Below are 19,392 nucleotides of genomic sequence, written 5' to 3' on the forward strand. Positions count from 1 at the left end.
AGCTTTTTGGTAATACTGCATTGATGTTCTCTTGTTCCTTTTCTGCCCTTTCAGCTCTGGAGCCTTTCAAGAAGCATGTCTAACCAAAAGAGAGGCGACCAGCTATTGCATTAACAAACAACAGGAATAAGGTTTGAACAGAAACTCTAGAAAATAGATAAGAATCTTTTAAATATACACTAATCTTTTTAAATAATTTGAACTTGCTTGTCCATTATCTTGTTGCAGGCCATCATTTTCCCCTTTTCATTAATATAATCACCATCTCAGCTGTCCTCATGGCTTCCCCCTTTCTGTGTTAGGTTCCGATTGAAATCTTTGAGACTCCTCACAGCTCCTCAACTGTCCCAAGGTCTTTATGTTGGTCTGCACTTTTGTTTCAAGACCCATCTTTGCTAAAGTTCACTTTAAAGTTTTCTTTAAAGCACACCATTTTGTGTCATTTCTCATACTGCTCCCCTATTTTCTTCTGAGTCAAAAATTTCTTCTCACAGTATGTCTCTTCTTTCTTTATTCTCTCAGTTTCTACACTTCYGATCATTTCACTAAGTTTGTCTCATTTACAGTTTACACAGTTCTGGACAARCAGCTGTCCAGCTGTCTCCGTGACGTATGCTGACAGCACTTCATAATACTTCAGTGAGCTAATGCACAACAAAGGTTGAAAAAGCATATCAGTAGTCAGGAGACTCCAAACGCCAATTCCTAATACCTCAGCTGTACTTCAGATGTAATTTTTCCATGTAAGAATACAAAGTTCAAAATATTCAATTAAAATGACAGAGAAAGTAATACACCTGTAACAAAATCTGTCCTACAGATAAAAAACTACCTTCCCTCTAGTAACATTTATCAGCTGATGTAAAGAACTCTACTATAGGTAATTTTGATCTGATTCAGAAAATATTCCTGTTTAACCTCAATAGTCAATGGTTGGCTTTTATGCTAATGTATGAGGGCTCTGTCTATTCTAGAGGTGGTTCTCAGTATGTTCTTTTCTAAGAATATTAAATACATATGTTACATAGGAGAACTTTCATTTCCCAGTCTACATTAACTTCAACCTCTATTTTCCATCTTTAAACAAGAAGAAAAGTGATGATAAAAGCAAAAGACAAAAGTTTGAGGCATCAGGTACAGCACTGAACGAGTTGCCTTTCACCCTGTGATTTAGGCACCTTACTCCTGAAGACAGTTTCACTACTTGATAGCAATAGCAGGGAAGGACAACTGAAATTAGTCCAAAGCCCACACAACGTTCTAAACCAGTCTATCTTGAAAATCAAATTAAAAATACTGACATACCCCGGGACGATGTTAACTTTAAACATTCCTACTTTAAAACTGTAAAGTGTAATTTTTGCTTAAGTGTCTTTTCATTTAGAGTCTTTGATGAAGACTAAATCAAAAAGAATAGAATCAACCACACTTCCAGTAATAAGCTTCAATTACTTATGATGTACAAGCTCAAAAATATCAACTGAAGCATATATGTATTTTTCTAGAGTCTCCCAACTCAAAACCTAATCTAATGCAAGTATTTCTCCCAAGACTTCTAAGCATTCCAGTCAAACAGGCATACACCAAATTACCACACACATTTGTTAGGAGCATGTATAGAACAAATCAGGTCTGAAGCTCAGTTTACAACAGGTATATTTAAATGTGCTCCAATCACACACGTGTACCTGTAGATTAGAGGAACAGTAATATTCCTCTAAGGAATACATTTTCCTTTCCTTGAACTTTCACATCCCTTAACAAAGCTAAGCAAAATATTTTTAAATGTTAGAATCAGGTGTTTAAAATGATCACTGCTAAAAAAATTGCGTACRCATGTATAAAAATATATATTTGTTTTTTATTGCTAATTTATTRTAAGACTCTTTATTACTTAGAATTTGCTCTTGGTGTATTATAACATCTTTAAGCCAAATTACTTTATGAAATAGTGTCAATGGATGGGCAAATGCAATAATCTCCTAAGACTTATACCATGCTGTTATTTAAATGCACAGTGCTGTACTGCAGTTGTTATTGATTATTGAATCATTTTATATTACCGGTATTCTAGGTTTCTGCAACTTTGCAATTCATCAGTATGCATAACCTACTTCATAATTCTTCAGGTCTTATGTTCTCTTGCAGCATCACTGTTTCCATTCCAGTGAAGCTCCATGTACATTCATACCCACTTAAAAGACAGATGTCCTGTAATAAGCTTTTAGTTGTCTCTCTCTCACACAGGCAATAATATTTGAAAACAAGAACTGGTATCTAATATGTCTCTGGCTTTAAATAAATAAAATAAATGATTCTTTTYAAATTTTCTTAATAATTTAAATCAGTACAATCACTTACATTAAAAGTCAGATTGCCTTTCCTGTAACTATAATGAATATTATTTCATGCATAAGTGCCTGCCTAGTCCTTTGTCCATACCATGGTAAAATAAACATTTGAAATAGCTTAAATATCTTACGCATTTCTATTTACAGCTTTTTTTTTTTTTTCATAATCACGTTTAAATCTACATGACAGTAAAGAATCATCTGAGAAAATATTTAGCTCTTTCAAATCTGAAAAGTTTTCTACAAAGCCCCCATTGGAGTTTGAATATGTTATCTTCAAGGATTTTTAGAACTTGCAAAATTTCCAATCAGCRTTTTACATTTTGCCTGGAGCAGCATATCAAAGTCGGACATTTTATCAAGCTTACCCTACCTTCTAACTTATCCTTTACAATTATGTATATGACTAGCTCAAATTCTAGAAAGTGTTGAGGCAAGTAATAGTGTGACAAGAATTCTGAATTTCCAGGAAATATCTACATGTGAACTCATGATAAAGGCAGCTGAAAATTCAGCCTAAGTTCTGCAGATCAGCATGTTGCAGCTACGGCCTTTCAAATCTGAAAATATCATAGAAACAATTACAAGTCTTTCTGAAACTCAYTTCTTTGCAAGCTTGCAAATGCCATAACCCATATTGATCACTAATAATTTCTGATTCCAAGCAATTTAGAGATGACCAACTATTCCCTCAGTAAATGACCAAGTATCAAGCAGATRTTGCATCATGAATTGGACAGAGCTTCAGTTCAAAGGATCCTGATACATGGTTTGAAGCGCTCTTTCATATTTTTTTTACGTGTAATAATATGACATATATTGTACTTTTGCATTAACTACAAACCATTTCTTTTTATCTGCAGTAAGTAGCTCGGACACTGTCCTTTTAACAAAGAGGATAAAACATTCCCTTCTAACTCAACATTCCATAAAGACCTGGTATTATCGGATTTCTATTCTGGAATGTGTTGACATCAGGGATAYCTCATCTGTAGCATAGCTAATGAAGTTACAGCAGTAAAAAAAATCCCTTTCTATTTCAACTGTATCCAACAACTCTTGAAAAAAAATTGTCATCAAAGAGGGACCTCTGCTCCAGGCATCACTCACTTGGGGCACTTGATTGCGAATTCTGGTCAGATTTGGAGAATAATTTTGGCCAAATAGAAAATGAGAACAAACTTTGAAACACTTGCAATTTCAGGTGTGATTCTTAAGCCAGATTAAGTGAAACTAAAAGAAAAGGAGGTAGCTCTGTTACTGTTTTGCTCTTACTAACCCAGTAACTTGGTTGCTCACTTGGAAGGTGGAGAAGCAAAGTTCTAATTACATCTCTCATTTGATTCAATGCAGGCAGGAAAACACCTTCCTCCCAGATAGCAGCTACTGGCATTCTAGTGCTGTCCGCAATGAGTATTTACAAATCCTACACAAAGTGGAACAGCTTTCTCAGGGTACCACTGACAGTGTATTTAGACTATTGTAAAGCTCATTGTTATTTTAACCCTTTGTTTTCACTGAAAATATGCTAGCATGAAACAATTGCTTCAAATCAGAATTAAACAYTTTCTTTAGTCTAGGGTAATTTTTTCCCCATATGAGGGAAATGAATTTCACTTCAGGCTGAAACTGAATAAGAACAATTCATGAAAATATTTCCCTTGTCACCATTTTATACCCCTTTCCACTGTAGGTTTTCAGTTTCATTGCCAGCTAGCAATAAAATGGCCCTGGCTATAACCCATGATTCCATCAGACCACATATCAGCCTTTTAAGGGTGATCRCATTAATTAGTTTGCAATATTAACATGTCCTTGATGGGAAAAAACAGCTTCAAAGTATCTCTCGTTCTGGAATCCTCTCTCTCCATCTTACTCATAATCAACAGATTTATAAAACCTATTATGTGCTCTTACGCACCCCATTTTTCCTTTCTCTGGCATTTACACCTCAGGTGGCAGAATCTTTCTGTTCATTCAGGCTAGGATTCCAGCATCACAATTCATCATTTTTTTGAGTTTCTATGAGAATCTGCCTAACTAGTGGGGCTGATAATGCCTCATGCAGTCTGATTGATAAGATCATAATTTCTAGTGGTACTTCTGTATCATTAACTGTGTTCTCTTTGAATGTCAGAGTCCCTAAAACTGTCTTCAGAAAAAGCAGCATTGTTCAGAAGATCAGCTTCATAATTAAATCAAATAAAAACTTTCAAATTGCTGTCATTCTTAGATTATTTTGATATTTAATATACTAACCTATTATATTATTATAGTATTGAAAATAAGCAGTATTATGGTGAATAAAACTAAAACAATAGCTTGCAGGAAAAACAGGCTTCTCTTAGGTTCAATTTTTAACAAGTGCATTTTAAAAAAAATGGTATTTCAGTAATATGACCTTTCTCTTTACCGGAAAAGATGACAAATGTTATAACAACAAACACAGGACTAGTGTTTGCAGAGAATATGAATGAAAGTAGCTCAACCTCAACACTGTATTTTTTTTTTAGGAATTTCTGGTACTGAGGCAATGTGTGGCCTTGTGAATACATGACGGCTGCAAAAAGTTCCATTGTTCCATAATGAATCAAATTGATTACAGCACAATTTGAAAGTGATCTAAAAATGTACATCAGAAAAGACAACTTTCTGGTCTTTACTTCCAATAGCTAAAATTAGACACGTTGGTAACAATATTGGAGACCTTAGCTAAGACTTCCAGAAGACTGATTTTGCTCACACCGACAGATTCTTTCCTCAAAGTAAAAGGACGCAATCAGGTACTTTAAACATAGCCATGTCCCTTGAGCAGSGCGTAGCAGATTTTTCAGCGAGGCTGTTGGTTTGTCCTATGACTATCCATCCAAATGGTGAAAATCTTACTCACAGGGAGTTCTCACTTCCACTTATGGCTGATGACAGAACTGTGTTAGAAATACTCTAATAGTAAAAAGTGAACTATACAGATCTCCTCATGGCTTTGGATAATTCTGACCTGTAGCRCTTCCCATTTATTTCAATATGTGCAAACTGTAGAGAGTTGCTACGGAAAAGGCAGACAACCCTTAGGATAATCAGGCCTGAATTTAAACTTTATGGAGGAGGATTAGTATGTTTACTGTGGAAATGAAGAATGGGCTTCCAAGGACAAAGACTACAGGAATTAATATTTAAGGGCATAGCACAAAGAAGAAAACAACTGACTGTAACTGATGCTTTTCATCTGATCTCTCTTCCCCCTTCCCTCTTAATCTTTATTTGATAATAGAAGACATGAATTCGTGAAAGCCAACACTAATGAAAAATGCACTAGAACTTAACTGCACATCAGAGCTACTGGTGTCAAGGGGACAAGTAAAATCTATGTCTGTCAGGATGTAAATTAAGTCACTTCATATGATTCGCACTCCAGATCCAGAAAAGAACATGGCCAAGATGATGACATGACATATTTGGTGAACTTGACATTTAATAAAGGATTTGTCATCATGTGCAAATTTTGATCCCTTGTTACTCTGAACAGTGTTATGCTGGAATAAATTACAGTCAATTTGCTATAACTCACAGGGGGAGAATTTCTAGACCCTGAGAGTAACAAAGATTACTTGCTGAAGACATCTGCAACCTCAGGAATAATAGAAATCATCAGTCCTTTATATTATAGAGTTTGTTTTTTTTTTTTTTTTTAAAAGATAATGGACATAATCATTCTTCAGAGAACTAAATATAAAAAGTCTTCAATCTTGAATACTGGAATGCTTTTAGTACCTCCATTACAGTGCAAAAACACCACATGCCAGTTTTCAACAGTGTCATGAATATTGTATGCAATTCAAATTCTGGAAAAAGCCTGCTCTACTGTGTCTCAGATTATTCAGTAAAAGTTGCCACATCATCAGGTTGTGATGGAAGTCATAACACTTCCAGATAGGCTCTCTTGGTATCCACAGTTGGTCAAATGCAGCAGTGTGTTGCAGTGCTCCATTTGTGCCCACGARCTGGTTTCCAGAATTTAGTCAGACTTCAGATCAAGCATTGAAATAGTTCATCTTGAGATAAGCAGGGTTAACAGCACGAACAAGAGACGAGGCAGATCCTCTAACCCTTGTATCGTGTAAAGGTCTGTGAAGCCTCCTCACTGCAAGGCAAGAAGCATATCACAGGACTTGGTGACACAAATCAAATGAGAGGAAATAGTCTTCCTGGATGTGAAAGTTTAGCAAGATTTCTCCATTTATAGTGAATTTAACAGAATGTCACAGACACAGACACTTGTCTACTATTCAGCAGGATACCACTGATTAATGTTGAGACAGCTGAGAGAAGTAATGAGTCAAGGAATGACCCTGAAGAGCTGCTGCCACAATCACAGGAGAGGAGGAGGATGGAAACYGAATGTTATCTCCTCTTGCACACGCATTTGATCAGCATTTAGATTGTTAGTCCTTGCTACACCACTAACAGCCCATGAGGAAGACTTCCATTCTGCTGCTGCTTCCAAGATACTGCTCAGCACTCTGAAAGCATATGGATGATGTACAGACCCGTAACTCGCCATAYTTAAGCTCATATAGAACACACACACGCGCATCCATTAGCAGATATTATAGTTCAAGTGAGTTCTTCAGTTATGATCATTGAACCACTTCAGCTCTCAGCTCCTATTTATAGGTCTGCTCTGTGCCCCAGTTAAAGACAAGTTTCTATGAAATTCAAAACATATGAAATGACATTGCAAAATACATGAAATWTTCAAAGTTTTCTCACTATAAAAATTGTTCTTAACTTGTGAAATTATTTAAAGATGAAAGCCATAAGAGAGTTGAATCCAAGTCAATGATACTGACCATAGGTACTCTGAGAGTACTGGTGAAAACTGATTTAATTTGCCTGAGTTATCCTCTCCCAAAACTTCTGTATGCTTGTTTTTAATAGCTGTTTTGCTAAGGTTAGTGCTATGAATCAGGAAGGAGGGACATGCAGCCCATTAAAAAATTGCTACTACAGCTAGATATACACTTTTTCAAATTTCAAAATGATACTTTTCCTAGAAAAATCACACAGCTTTCAGTAGGAATCTTTAAAAAGGTTATCTTGAAGACATTTTGTGCACTACACAATAAACAAGATGAAGTTCAATAGCAACAGTGACATCACTCCTTATCCATTTTGGAGTTGATTCTGCAACCTTATTTATGCACTGGATGTTTTTCCATGACAGAGATAGGAAATTGGATTCTGTAATCTGAAGTTCACTATATTTTAGCTGCCTTGCAAGATATTCAGTGAATAAAAGAGGATGGAGGAAAATAGGAGATATATTTGTACATACTCTGAAATTAAAGGTAACTTAATAATCTATCTCTTTAACACCAATCTCTGGCCCAGTAGGTAGCTTATTTGTTATTTCAAATGTTTATAGTGCAACTCTGCTCAGTAGTTATCCTATTAAAAATAACAGTAATTAATTTTGTTCTTTTTTGTCTGGAAAAGAACGATTTTAACAGAATATCTTTAAGAAAGAATTSTGCCTGGCCATACTCCTGTCTATGCTGTATGTATGTGCACAAGGCATCACACTAAAAAAGTATGCATGTACAAGGTACATACAGGGCTGATGCCTCAACCTGGGCTAACTACAAGTTTTGTCTACCACATCTAATAGCTGAATCTCCTGTGCCCCTTGTGTCTTTGCTGGCAAAATTTGACATCAGATGAGTCAGAAGCCAAAACACTGTCAAGTTTCAGAAACGTCCACAGAGGATGAACACACAGAACTATTTATTTCTATTAARCATACCAGAGAGTGCATTTTACAGAAGTAATTTCATTATCTGTTGCAGTGCTAAGGTTCAGTATTTAAATATACAAAATTCAATGATGCATTAATTTGATCTATCTCATTAGCAACCAGGCACATTTGGTGGAAATGCCAGAATTGTAATAGTTTCATTCATCAAAGAGGTAGGCCCTGAGAGCTTTAACTCTATAATTCTTGATTAATGTACAAAAAGAGGCAATATTCAGAATTATATTGCCATGGAGAATAGGTTTCAGTAATTATAGCAGAATAGCATGTATAATGATGTCCTTTACACTGCAAAATGATTTCAAAGTTTGATCACTGTCTCTAGAAACAACAGTAAACTAATAGAGAACCACAATTTTACATAATTGAATATATTTTGCCACAGCTCAAAGAAAACTAGGAAGAAAAGATCAAGTATTCACCATTTATCTTACTTCTGCAAATACATATGCAACTGGCAAGGCAGAGAAACGGAAACAACTATATAAGTGAATATCCTTTTCTATTCACAGGTCTTCTTTTAGATATTTTGGTATTTATTTTTACTACTTGAAAAATTGACTAAGCTCATTGAAAAAAGGTTATAAGAGATTTTTAAATTTTTTTGGTAAATTCCATGCCACAGATTTATGTATTGGTTTTTGGCAGTAGTTTCCTCTTAGTGACTCACAAAAGATAGCCTGATGTCTCATACAGCGAATGTACATAAGAGGAACAGAAAAACGCTCATACATGAACTACAAGCCTGTCCTATCCTATATATTCATTACTAGAAAAGACCAAAGGAGAACAACAAAGTGTGCAATTTTTGTCAAACGCATTCATGTATTTATGTCATTATAAGTCAGACTAGGTCTATAAACACAGATTACTGATAAACTATATCCTTTGCAGACCACATTATACACTTAGCACTGACAGCCTTGTCAGGTAAAACAACTTAATGACATTTGAATAAACTTATTATCTATCGGTGTCAAAATGGAAAAAAAAAATAAATAAAATAGCCCTCCACTCCAACCAAACTCAGACCCAGCAAAACTATGAGGTTATCCTCTATGTACCTGAGGCACAGTAGGTATAAAGGCTAGCATCACCTTTTAGATACAACACTGTACTGTACATGACTGTACTGAAATACAAGCATCAATTTGATTTTACAGAAATACTGTCATACAAAATGATTCCGATTTTAACTTCATGAAAACTAGGAAAGTTAAAATGACCAGAAAAATGATCACTATCATTCTACAGGAATAACAATTACTAATCATGAGTTTGGCACTTTCGTGCTTAAAGGGATTTTTAATTTTCCACATACTATGCCCATTTTCTACATGAAATGAAATTAATCCTTACTACTTTGAAGCTACTGCTAACTGTTATGGAATCATATTAGACATTTCAGTGGCCCTGTCTTTAGGACGCATGGTGCCTTGGGTGAGAAAAATAACTCTAGAATCATTTTAGTTAGCTATTAAACAATTATATTCATGTTCTTTTACAGCTAAAAGTAAATTTATCATTTCTATTGCTGAGCTTAAAATATGCGCTATTTATTGTCACTGKCTGAGAACCTCAGAATGACTGGTACAACAAGAATGCTAATTAGAGCAATCTTTTCTGTAACCCAATTGTCTGTTGTTTTCCAACTCTAACAAGGTTTGAATTTGAAGAACATATACTATGCTAGGTGTATGCAACCTGAAACAATTTTCTACCTTAATAACCACGTTGCAGGATTTGAAAATTGGCAATTATTCATTTTGCCAGCTGCTAGTAACTGAATGAGTGAAATTCACATTGGTGAAGAATGGTATAGTAAATCATGGATTAGCAAAGTCAGGCTCGCTCAGCGAAAACATTTCCTCCTGCTTACATCTAATGCAAGGCTAACGTTCGGTATGACCCTTTTTCTCTTCACTATACAAATTTCGTGTGAACTTTAATCAATTAATCTCTGGAAAAAATGCTCTAAAAAGCAGAGAACATACGTTAATAAAGATTTCACTCAACAAAGCCTGGACAGCAAAGCACAACTCATATTTCTGCAGAGTTTTAACAAGTTGCAACAGGCTCACACAGCCATCTGTAAGTGCCACTTAATACACATTTTGTGTTCAAACTAAAATCTCTTGATAAAAGTACTCCAATCAGGATTTTTCAGCAAAGCCACAAAGAGCAGAATTCACCCTTCTTATTTTTCACTCCGTAAGACTGAGGTGCTAAGGCCAGCTTGTCCATCCACGTTTTTCTGTGATCAGTGAGAAGAGGCAGGCACCTCCAGAAATCAATTCATCCTGGCCTTCCCCAAACCCTCAGGACAGATGAGATGAATTTCTCTCTGGAAGTTGCTCTCTGTCTCAGTCTCTCTCCAAAATCTATAGAGGGACACTAGATATCTCTGGCCAATCCCTAATTTTAGATTGCTAAGTTTATGAAAGATGACTCCCACTTGTCATGTCCTTGGTAGGAAATCTTAGTTTGCAGTAAATTTTTTTCTCTCTCCCCCCCCCTGCCCTTCCACCCTCCATGGGCTGCGTATTTCAGCTTGAAGTTACAGAATCTCATAGGCACCTGGCTGAAACTCTTGCTATGCTCCACCTGCCACGCTGTCAGGGGCACGCTCGTTCATCYGCTCCATCTAGAAAGCTGATAGGGAGCCCAGACTTTCAGTCTCTCTCGTAATAGCATTAGAYTTCTGGTGTGGGATGAGGAAGGTCACTATCAGGTTAGTAGGCAATCAATACAAGTATGGGCAAGATTTATAGGAGAGAGGATAAAGGTAAAGGGAAAATCATTATAGGGTAGTTTCTGATGATTAAATAATGCCTTAGCCCAGAAGCAAGCCACTTTTCTTCCTCGATAGGAAGCCAAMGGGAACACTCAAGTTGTTCCTATTCAGATAAAGGTATTTGAACCCAGCCTACACTAACTTTGCACATTTTCATCTTTTGAGTATAACTAATTACTAGCATACAATAAATACTTAGATTTTTAAATAACCCTAAAGGACTCAGTTCTTCATGGATCCTATTTATAGTTTGYAAAAATAGAGAATACAGCAATAAAAATAAAAATTTGTTTATAATTTAGATGTTTTAGGAATACTCATATATATACATACATACATACATATATATATAATATATATATATATATATACATACACACACACACACCAGATTTTCCATACCTGAGTAGTGGTTGCTTTGGATAAGAAGGCTGGTCACTGTTTTGGCATGGCTGAGGTTTTTTTGTGACTTGCTTATAAATATTCCTTGCAGTTACTCCAATCCATAGCATGGTAGAGAGTGTAGAATAATGCAATACTATACCRACCTAAAACAAGAGATGACAGTTAAACATGTCAATAAATGGATCAGTAAAACAAGACTTTTGAGAATAATTTTATCACATAAATGTACACGCAAACAGTTTTTCTGAAAGTAACTGAATTTGTATCTGCATCAACATTTTTACATCTCTCTGGTTATTTCTAATAAATGCAAGGGAATGTAAAAACTTTTAAAAAGCAGATGGAATYTGCTATTTAATCTATTATAGTTAATATCTGCAATACCAGATGGTATGTTACAAAATCAAGACTATAAAACGTTGATTTCTAAGAACCTGATTAGTGACAACTTTTACACTTGGATTTAAAATKATGTGAATCTTGATTTTTGTTGCAAACTTTGTAAGTAGAAAACCAGATACTCCATTGCTTATCATGTTGTAGATAATACAATTAAAAAAATATGAAAGGACAGCATTTTTGTTTGCTGCTATGCTATTATCCTCTTTCATTTTTCATCAACATATACTGAAATATCCTGTTGCAGTTCCTTCTCAGCTGCATATAGTCAAAAATGACTTCTTTTAATGACCAATTATTTGTTTGTGATCAGTGCTAGCTGCCTTAAAAAGATTATTTTCAGCTATATTTAAGGGATTTATAAACTTGGCCATGCAATTTTAAAAATCAACYGATAGAGCTCAGCGTCCACCATCAAGAGGAAATGCAAACTCTCAATAGTGTTATTAACAAGATGTCTCCAACAGACTGSTGTGTATATCATTAAAAAGTAAAATAAAATACAAACATCACTAAGATACTAACATCTATGTTATGTTAGAAATTGTTATTCATTACTATGGAAACAGTAATTGGAATTTTATCCAATCTCCAGTGCTTTATTACATTACCTAAGTCTCCATCTGATTATATAAAATGAGGTTACCTTTGAAGCAATAACCTGACATTTTGCAGTGACAAGTAAAATATTGCTATAATTGGAAAGCACATAAATGTTTAAGAAATACAGAGAATTGCTGAATAAAGCTAACACAAATCTATTATAATGATTGCTTTGAAAGAGTGTTCCATTTTTGCTCAAATTAAAACAAAATAATTGATGGGTAAAGGAAAAAATCCAAGAATTTTGTTTATATTTAGTCACACAGCATAAAACTTGCATGTAGCAGGAAATATCATCATCAGAAAGCCTTCTGTAATTTTCTCTGGGACTTGTCTGACACATTAGGCAAGGGAGAATAAAGCCTTCATAGCTGTTGTCGCTTGAGGTAAAAGAAGCAGAAATAAGAGAATGAGACAAGTTTGTACCATCAGCTGGCAGATGTTGCCAGCTCAGTGGCTAGTGCTGTCTGGACTTGGTTCATGAGCAGCTTGTAGCATTTCTGTAGGGACATGGTGAAGACGACTGGACTGGGGGATGGGGAGGAAGGAAAAAGCAGGGAGGAAGAAAGAGGGGAGGGAGAAAGGGAAAGAGCAAGAAGGCAGCAGGAATCAGGAAGAAGAGCTGGAAAGATTTTAGAGACTTGGCTGGTGATCTCATTCTCATTTCAGCATAGCGCTGTTGCTAGATATTCTGTAACTATTCTAAACAAGTATGTCAAATAATAATTATGAACATGAGGAATGAATTCTGTGTGAGATGCATCAACATGTGAAATTCAGACAATCTATATGGTCATACACGCAGAAATGACCAGGCACATAAACAGATCACCTCATTAGGATGAGATTTCTAAAAATATAACAAAACAATTCCATTGACTTCAATTTCAGTTTTCAAGGAGGCAACTGAACTGAAAATATCATTGCTATGCCATCCCTTAGTCACACTACTTCTCTCACAACGTGAAGAAAACGTGTCTTTCAGCAACTTCATTCTGATACACAGACATCTCAAGCAAACATGGAAAAGTGTTAGAAACATGACCAGGTTCTGTACTAACTTTTCAGTAGTATGTTTCTCTCTCAAAAATTCATTTCTATTTCTTTCTTAAGCCAAAGGGAATATAGTCTGATGATACAGGACCTCTTGACAACTGATAGATTTGAAGGACAATGGTGATAACCTGGAGATAACACAATATGACACAAAAAATGTGGAATTTGGAAGGGTGCACTAAGCTCTTATACTAAAATCCAAAGGAAAGGGTACCCTTGTCTCTCTGTGACGATGATGCCATTTCTCACTTCCTATCACAAAAAAAGGCTTCCTGGAGTAGATTTTTTTAATCTGTATTTTCCTTTGTAAACAAACGCTTGCCATTCTTGGCCTTGAAAAATGCAGTGTTTCAAAGCGGTGGGCTCTGCTCCCCGCCTCCTCTTTCCCCGACTCGGACATCAGTCATTTCATGGGGCGGCTGCAGCTGGTGAAAGGTGCACGTGCCATGTCTCCCTCAGTGGGAAAACCTCCTTCTAGCTCACTTAAGCCAGGAAGATGCCCAAGCCTGCTGCACGAAACACGAGTTATCAGCTCCATGACATGGAAGTGGCTGAGCAGAGGTAAAAGTTAAGAGGCAAGTAAATAGATACAAACTAAATATCAAAACATTAATTTAAAAACTATTTTCACYATAAGTGGAGTTTACCTTCCCCACAATGTGTATCACACACAAACGTGTGTGGGAAGGGCTCCGTTTTTCTCACAAAACAAAATCATGATTCATAACAGAGTTTGATATCGTCTGATGTTACAGGACCTCGTAACAGGTCAAACGTTACAGAAAGAACGATCAGGACGTATGCACTAAAGCCAGCATTGCATTTAAAGCTGTTTAATATCTGCAATTATTACAGTGAAAATTTCCTTGTTTTCTTAAACTCATCTTTGTGTCTTGTGTTTTATAGAACTCTTATCTTTGGGAATAAGTACCAGCCTACTGAAAAGAAGATTACGCTTTTCTACAGTAAGAAGATATGCCTTCAATAGGTACAGTAAGTACGTGTGCCCTCAATAAATTTCAGTACCTTAGAGGTAACAGAAGTTCCACACCATGTTGCAGTTGCCATGGTAATGACCAGAATACACGTTTATGAAAAGCTACCTAACGTTTTGGCACATAAAGCTATTTTGAACAGCATTAACCTACACACAAATATCTCTGTTTTCTCCTAGTTTTTCATTTCATTTATTTTTTTTCAATTGTAAGCGTATTTCAGGTAAGATTGACCTTTCTCAGCCAATTCTATTTAAAGGAGGATATGCATATGCTCTGACATTCTGATTAAACCATTAAACTGCAGAAGAAAAACTTCTTTTTGGTGAAATGAAGGGATTCAGGAATTTCTGCACGGTCTTCAATACCACTAGCACTACCGGAGTATTTCATAATACTATTTAGCCCTAGAAGAGCCCCATGCTCACTTTGTAGGCAGAAAATTTGAAGTAAAAAGCAGAGATGCACAAAGCAGCTCCCTGAGAGCAGGAGGACAATCTCTAGCGTGCCCAACTAACCCCACAGTGTGTGAACTTTCTAGTGGTCATASGTGGCTTCTAATAAAGTTCCTAGCCACCTGAAGTCTTGCGAGTACATACATCTAGTTCTTTTCTTGTCTCAGCAGAGCTGAGCAGTTTAGCACTCACCTCATCAAAGACCTCTCAAAAGCCATTAGAGAACGTTTTTCTGTGTAGCTCCTGAGAAGCCCTGACTAGCAAATTTAATCAAAACAGTTTACTTTTACCCCTCTACTTCACAAAGCATAGCTACAGCAGAAAGAACTGCTCTTTTCCTCCTCTGTTATATCTTTCTATCCAGAGCTCCTACCCAAGATGTGGCCCCTAATTCTAAGACATACTTAATTTAACAGGATTCAAAYCCACATTTCTGCCTTCCAAGGACAATATTCTTAACTACCAGGCTACTGGCTAGTCTGGAACTGGCTTCACCTTTCCTGCTGAAGATTTACTGCTTGGTAGAAAATAATTTACAAGCAAGACAGCTTCAGGTATGACACACACCAGGAAAGAGAAATGAGATTTGAGCTTTGACAAATCTTACCAATACAGTTTATCAAATTAAAGTTTTCATGTGTTTCTTGGAGATGTGATCAAGTTTCATGCCACTAAGTGCCTGGCTACTAGGATATAAAATTATGACATTGTCTTGTTCCACAACTCTCCTGTCTTCTGAATCTTATGCTCTTATGTCTATTCTTCCCCTGCTTCAACACTGACCCTTTCATCCCCTAGCAGCCATAGCCTAATGGCTACGATGATGTCCTGGAAAGGAGGAGTGATGACATCGAAATCTTTCAAACTGAGGGTACAGAACCGATGCCTCCAACTACAACCATGTCTCCCTACATCTTATTTCTTATGTGAAAAGAATGAGCTTCCTCCTGCCCTCTGAAGAAAATAATCTGAGAGCCACGGAGATGCAAGGGGTCGACTATATCATCTACCAGCTCACTCAAGCACCCTCCTGTGKAGCTCCCTGGCTCTGATGAACCCTGTTCTGCTTCTGCTGTCCCTAACACATCCTTGGCATTGTCTGAAGGACTCCAGCACAAACTCAAAGCTCTGGATTCCACACCAGCAGCCAGGCCTCAAGGACACTCAGAATCAGATTCGTGGGTACTTTAAAAAAACAGTCTGTGGACATATATCTCATTCACACAGGAAATTTGTGAAACAGCAGAAGMATCTTCAAGACCAGCACTCTAACATTTCTTTACAAATAACAAGAGCACATGGCAAACAGCCAAGTGAGACAGTCTACACAAAATCTTCTCTGACACAGACAAGCAAGTTCAAAAGGTACTTTTAGATTGTTAGATTCCAGATAAAAATAAATATCTTACTATCAGTGAAAACACATTTCTTAGTTCAATTACTTTGCCTTCAAGGAGACATGAAGGTTCTTCCAGCTCTCTGTCATAGAAAATGGGTCAATTTCTATAGCATTAATTCCTGCTGCTTAAAATTAGCCTGGGACACCTCATTTAGAAGGGGAAGGTGATCCAACTGAAGTTATTTTACAACCACYCTTTTTGCTTAATTAGGAAGGAAAAATCCTCAGTCTATTATTCAGTTAGGTAAAGACATGGCAGTGAAATTTATGTAAAAGTTTTAGAGGTAATTACAGTAAGCAAAGGTAGAGGTTCACTGGCTTTGACATTATGTTTCAGCTGTTACCACAGAAAATGCTTGCACTTGGAATCTTCCACTATGCACTTAGGAAACCAAAAGTGCAAATCGTACTGCTGCGGGAGTAAAGCTGTGTTATGAACTGTAACAGATAAAAAGATACTTGTGCTATAGTCACRTTAATGGTGTTACAAAAGGAATATAACTAATATACTTCAACTTCACCTGAAGCAATAGTATTTTCACAAATCTGTTCTTAAAATTAATACCAGCTTATTTCCAAAACTTAAAGAAAAAGAGTTAAAGTTTACACTTGGGGAGACRTGAGCCCACAACAGCTGTGTAAACACCTTTCATTGGGCTGAGTGATTTAAAGAATGGCTATACACAGTATGGCAGTAGGAAGACAGCACTATATACTCCACCACTGCTTTGAAATGGGAAATGTTCAAACACATGAACTCCTCAGGAAAACTTCAGAAGATTTGATTTCTCTTACTCCTAGGTTTGGCACCCTCAAGGTTAATTCACAGGTATTTAACAGTAATCCTCTAAAGGTTATTACAAGAGGAGACAGGCACTGGGACTCATGCAAATTTTTAAAACATTACTGTCGGTAAAAAAAAAAGTAGGTAAAGAAGGGTCTGGGCTGGGGATRTTCTGGGAGAGGACATTTGTTCAGCTAAAAGAGTCCTAACTTAGATTATCTGGACTGCTCTACCAGTCTGCCCTACCTAAATCCATCGGGCWCCTTCTACTAGGATGGCAAGGAGTGTGTCTTTGACCTGTGCACCCTGTTTCCTTCCTGTATCTTAGCTGCTGATGATATTGCCTGCAGATGAGGCACGGTGTCAGGTAAATAAATAACTTTATGAAACTGAATAGAAGGCGTATGTGTATAGATCTATTAATTTTCTCTAATTGTGCATATTTCTCAGCAGTCCAAGATCTGGCTCCATATCATAGCAAGTAACAGCTGTCACTGATAATGCCTTTTATGAAGATATTCATGTAGCTTATATATTACTTGTAACAGATTATTAATAACTCATTTATCTCAATCAGTTTTTCATTATCACTGTTAATACTGCATTTTTACCATGCAATCTGAAAAGTAAATCACCAGACAATGATTGTAACAACAGATGGTCATTTGTGATCATGTAATTACATGGCCATGGCTGCCCTACAATCTAATCTGCTACCCTCACTTGCAAACTACAGATAAAGACAATGGTAAATGATACTTCAATCTGCTAGAACATACAGATTTATTACAATGCAATTCACTAGATATTGTAGGATATTTATCTTGGAATAATTTAGTGGACAACTGTGTCATTTAAATTAATACCATGTAATGAAYACACCTAAACTTTGCACATGGAACAATATAGATGCTTACAGGATCTACAGGTGCTGTTTCCTGATAATCATGTACAAGCATATACAAAAGCCTTTTACAGGATCTGACAGAAAACRAGAGCAAAAACTTACACTAGTTATGCTACAGAAGTAATTAGAAATTAATTCTAACAGAGACATGTTTTCTAGCATATAGAACAGTAGTTGAAGTCAACAGGCCTTCTTCTGTCTTTTGAATGTCACTTAGTCCTAAATTCCCCAAATAAACAGTTTACTTCCCTATGTAATCAGTATCATAGTAATAACTCAGAGGAGCATTCTGAGGCACATTTTTCATCTGTCTAAAACTTCCTAACATTTTCTAATGATAAGACTATAGAAGTACAAGGTAAYAGTACAGAAAGAATAGCCTTAAAAAAATGTTTTTTTTTCTGAGAAGATCTAAAATATTCTACTAGTTTTTAAATTGAATTATATTTAAGACCTCAGACAAGCCTGAAGATTACACTGCAGTAAGTATACGTACAGTATTATCTATATTTGCATCTAGCAATAGCTATGAAACAACAGTTCATTCCTTTAAAATTTCATGAGCATATAATACAACACATTTATATATAAAAGGTGCTCAGTTTTGTTCTTTGCTTCCTTTTCTTAGACAGGAGTCATTCCAAGTAAGATATGTAGCTTGCTCTTTATTATTCCTTGTACCTATTTAAGTTGAATGTTATATCTCAGCTATATTTTTACCTGAAATAGGTAAGAGAATCTAAAAACTAAGACTAAAATTTGTACACAAAAACAGAAGGGCAATTTACATGCTGCTGTTTCCAGGAAGCTTGCTGAGAAGTGGCATGAGTGCTTAGAAGATTAATGTTATGACTCTTCTTACTAATAATAGAAATATTATAATGCACTAATGACATCTTTTTTTAAATTCAAAGAATGGACATTATTCCAAGCCAAAAGAATAACTCATAATTTCACTAACAAAAGCACTGGTCTCAGGAAGGATTTATTATGGGAGATATTTTTTATTTTCTTGAAAGYTCAAACCCCATAACGCTCTTCATTTCTGAATTAGATGGGAATACTGTGACAGCAGTAGGCAGAGTCAGTTCTTCAGYGCACAGGAGAAAGAGAAGATACATGTGCTAATTTTAAAAAATTTAGGTCTCAGAAATGGAAAATATATATCTTGGATAATACTTAGTGACAATTACTGCAGTCACAGATGTTTCTGCTTAATGAAGCCTTTCTGAAACTGTAGGGCATACACATCAGGAGCAAAGAAGAGCAAGAATGCACTGAAGCAGAGGACGAAGGGAGCTGTAGCTCTGCCAGCGTTTAGTGACTCTTCCTATTTACACCCATACAAGCCAATCAGTAGAACCAGACTAGTGACAGACAAAACATCTAGGGTAGTGTTTTACTACTGAAATAACTCTTTTCACCTACTGCA

General features: G+C 36.1%; 1 protein-coding gene across 1 annotated transcript in view; it reads right to left on the reverse strand.

Annotated features, from left to right (window-relative positions):
* The window catches only part of LOC146600354 (adhesion G protein-coupled receptor A3-like), a 219,806-nt gene that overhangs the window by 23,500 nt on the left and 176,914 nt on the right, over nucleotides 1-19,392 (reverse strand). The window contains exon 16 of the mRNA XM_085325737.1: nucleotides 11,360-11,505. Coding sequence (XP_085181863.1) covers nucleotides 11,360-11,505 — 146 coding nt within the window. The remainder of the gene's footprint in view (nucleotides 1-11,359; nucleotides 11,506-19,392) is intronic.

Source organism: Rhea americana, unplaced genomic scaffold (assembly GCF_003343005.1).
Source record: "Rhea americana isolate MKP2758 unplaced genomic scaffold, rheAme1 scaffold_122, whole genome shotgun sequence".
NCBI classification, from domain to species: Eukaryota; Metazoa; Chordata; class Aves; order Rheiformes; family Rheidae; genus Rhea; species Rhea americana.